The 3883-nt window shown below is 37.6% G+C and overlaps 1 protein-coding gene across 1 annotated transcript; it reads left to right on the top strand.

Moving 5' to 3' along the window:
• Positions 1-2851: 2851 nt before the first annotated feature.
• LOC131804613 (uncharacterized) lies at positions 2852-3331 on the top strand (the record flags this gene model as incomplete). The annotated part of the gene is made up of 2 exons (XM_059127655.1): positions 2852-2918; positions 2977-3331. Coding segments are annotated over exons 1-2 (400 nt in total), but the record flags the coding sequence as incomplete, so codon positions are not given.
• Between the last annotated feature and the right edge of the window lie 552 nt (positions 3332-3883).

The raw sequence follows: 3883 nt of genomic DNA, 5'->3' as shown, positions 1-3883 counted from the left end.
GCCACCAAAATCTCCGAATACCAATCCGTTCGACCATTGTGTCTGGAGTATTTTGGAAAGCAAGGTTGGCACTAAAAAATACCAAAGTGTCGATATCCTTAAGCAAGCGCTTCGCCGGGAATGGGCCAAAATGCCGCAGAGCAACATTCGGGCAGAGTGTGACGGTTTCATTGGCCGTTTGAAGACCAATATTCGTTTCAAAAGTGACTAATTCGAACAATTGTAAACTTATTTTAAAATTTAATGCTATTTCCGACATTTTTTGCTTTCATTTAATAGAATTTAAAAAAAATTGTAAAATTTGACTTTGTTGCAGTTCTTTTATCGCAGGCTGTAATTCCGCGTCGATTGGTCTATAATTGCGACCTGTAGAGCAACAGCAAATCAGAATTTTTTTCTGTCTTTGGCCCATTTCAACACCTAAATATTTTACGATCACCTCCAAAAACAATTAAATAAGCTTCTATTTTGACTCTAATCCAACCTCCATATTCAATATGGACAGGCGGACGGACATACATAGCTATATCGGCTGAGCTCAGCGATAGAGGAAGATTCATATATAGTTTCCTATGTCGGGGATCAATATCTCGAGGTGTTGCATAATTTTTGGTCCAATCAAACTTAAAAAATGGAAAAACGGTATCCCAATATTTTTTTTTTTCAAATAAATCCCAAGTCTTTAAAAAACGGATACAAATTTCAAATTTTGAAATAAGTATACAGGGTGGCCCATATTCGACGGACCCATCTGGCAACGCCATAACTTTTGACAGAGATGTCACATCGCTTAATGAGATACCGCGTTTGAAGCGTCAGTCCAAGCAGATTTTTACCATGAACCAATACACGCCACGCGAGCTCTCTGAAATAGTTGAAATTTACATTCAACAGAAGAAGTCAATTGTGAAAACTCAACGAGCTTTTAAAACATTAAAAAATGTGAGAAGTGCGCCTTCTAAGAAACACCATTAAGCGTTTATACGAAAAATTTTCGACTGGTGAGGCTCTTTCTAATCCGAAGAGGCCATATAAAAGTCGACCAAGGCGATCGGCCGAGAATATCGCTGCCGTACGAGCCAGTGTTGAGAGGTCCCCAAGAACATCCCAAAAACGCCGTTCTCAGCAGTTGGGCATGGCTCGGTCCACTTTACAACGGATTATTCGCATTGATTTGCATTTGTTCCCTGCGGACATGCCTAGTCGATTGGAATGGGCCCAAAGAGTCATCGAAATGGCCGAAAAAAAAACATGGCTCCGTCGAATATGGGCAACCCTGTATGTTTTATAAAATGTGAAATAAGCGTGTGATTCTCTGCAAATTTCGCAAACCTTAACACAAGATATGGTGAGAAGGACGGATTGAACGGATCACTCCAACAGGTACCTCCCCCACATCTTATGGTCAAACGCGAGGATCCACGAACAATGACAGTAAAAACCCGTAGTCACAGACTTCTATATGGGTACACACCGCAAGTTATTTGATGCGCTTATTATACCCTCAGCCATATGGCTAGAGAGGGTATATATCATTTGATACGACCAAATCGTGCCTCATCGATATAACAGTTTTAGACCCTAGGTCTCTTTGGACCAAATCGTTTCAAGAAATATGGAGTCGATATAGCGATGTCCGTCCGTCCGTCTGTGTGTGTGTCTGTCTGGCTGGTGCGCACCATAACTATAGAAGGGAGTATCCGATTTGATCCAAACTTGGTACATCGTAATATTATTGTCAAACAATATCGGTCCACTCCTTCTGGTATCTCCCCGACAAAATGCCAAAATTTTCAAAGCAAATAATTTGCTGGACAGAAAGAGAAAGTATAATACGATTTTGCTTCAACTTTGCATATCTTAATATTTGCATCAGTGCTGGGGCAGGTGCGAAAATGAACAATATCGGCCCACTCCGTCCAGTACCCCTCCCACAAACGGTCAACATTTGAAATAATTAGTATTCTTATAAAACGTGATGTAAGAGTTTGATTGTCTTCAAATTACACACATCAGAATATATTTATTAATCCAAGGTCTGGTATGAAGATGGTATATATCGGTCCACTCCTTCTGGTACCTCCCCCATAAAGGGTCAAAATTTTGAATATTCATGAAGCTTATAAAACACAAAATTAACATCCGATTCAATTCAGACTTGGCACATCTCAATATTTTTTTTAGCAACACAAGACTTGTTATAGAGATGGTAGAGATCGAACCGCTACTTCTGGTACCTCTCCACAAATAACCGAAACGGTCATAAAATCCGAAATAAGCATCTGATTCTCTTCAAATTACACACATCACATTATTTTTTTAACCCAAGGTATGGTGTGAAAATTGGATATATCGGTTCACTCCTTCTGGTAGCTCATATATTTACCACAAAGCGGATGAATTGTCATTTTCGTCAGTTCACTCTTGCAGGCAGAACTTCTTTGAAATATTTCCATACAACAGAGAAGAGGAATAGAGGATTTTGGACTTAATTAAAGATGTGCTTAAGTTTTTGTATTTTCTAATTATTTTTCAAATTAAAGGTCATGCAACCACTAAAAACACGGTTCAAATATTTATTAATTTTATACCACGAGGGGATCGTGTTATCATCATTATGTATGTGCGCACTTATTAACGCCACAACATATATATGTATGTGTATTTAAGTGCGTGCAACAGTCTAATCTATTTTGTGAATTAATCAATATGTTGTAGGGTCATCCAAAATTAAGCGGAAAGTTTATAGTTTCCCAACGCATATGTCATGATAAGAATTCGACTATAAAATGGGAGGGTATTCTGAGTGGGAAACTTAGTTGAATTTCAAAATTTGCTACACACAACGACAACAAGTGAAAATCGAAAAAAAAATGAATAAAATCAGTTTCATTCTATTCATTTGCTGTTTGCCGATGGTAAGCGAAAGTCTAACTAAAATCATCAAACTATTGAATTAATTCAAACATTTTCTAGATCTTTGCTGATCTCCCCGACTGGTATCCCGTCAATGAAGCTGAAATTGAGGCAAAATGTATTGAGGAAAATGCCATCAGTCCTGAGACTATGAAAAAAATCATAACCTACCATTTCGAAGATACCGCTGAAATACGTTCGTTTTTGCTATGCCAAGCCATCAAGAAGAATGTCTATAGTCCTGAGATGGGCTATAAAGCTGATCGCTTACAGTTGATTTTGAAAGAAAGAGCCAAACAGGATTGTAAATTGGAATTTATTGAAGGATGTGCCAATAAATCGAGTGATGTAAAACCAGCTGATGTGATGGTCTACAACATAATGCAATGCATTATCCGTGACATGAAAGATAATTGTAGGAAAGTTTAAACATTTTTCAAAACCAAACAAATATAGTGAGAAAAAAAGTATTGACATTTTGGGTTTTTCTCACAGTAGTTATTATACCCTCAGACATATGGCTACAGAGGTGGCTCGAAATATGGATTTAAGAACTTAGGTCTCATTGGACCAACTCCGTTTTAGGACATTTGGTGTCGATCTAGCGATGTCCGTCCGTCTCTCTGTTTGGCAAGCTGGCTCGTACGTACGAAATCGGAAAATATATAAAAGGAATGATTTTTACCCTTGATATAAAAAAATTAACTTCCAACTAAGCTTTTCAAACAAGAAATCAAATCAAAATTTAATTTCGAAAACCAAATTTCATTTAAATCTCCTTTTTATTAAATTTCAATAGGCAGCACCCTGTGGTGTTAAGAGTACAGAGGGCCAGTATTCAGGCAATTTTACATTTTGTATATTTCATTGTGTAACAAAAAAGTGGTGGTGGTGGCAGTTTTCAAGAAAGGGGTCTGAACTTACATGCTGATATATATGGTAGCGACAATAACTTAAATTGTTGGAC

Source organism: Musca domestica, unplaced genomic scaffold (genome assembly GCF_030504385.1).
Source record: "Musca domestica strain aabys unplaced genomic scaffold, Musca_domestica.polishedcontigs.V.1.1 468, whole genome shotgun sequence".
Classification (NCBI taxonomy): domain Eukaryota; kingdom Metazoa; phylum Arthropoda; class Insecta; order Diptera; family Muscidae; genus Musca; species Musca domestica.
This window is presented reverse-complemented; position numbering and strand designations above follow the sequence as displayed.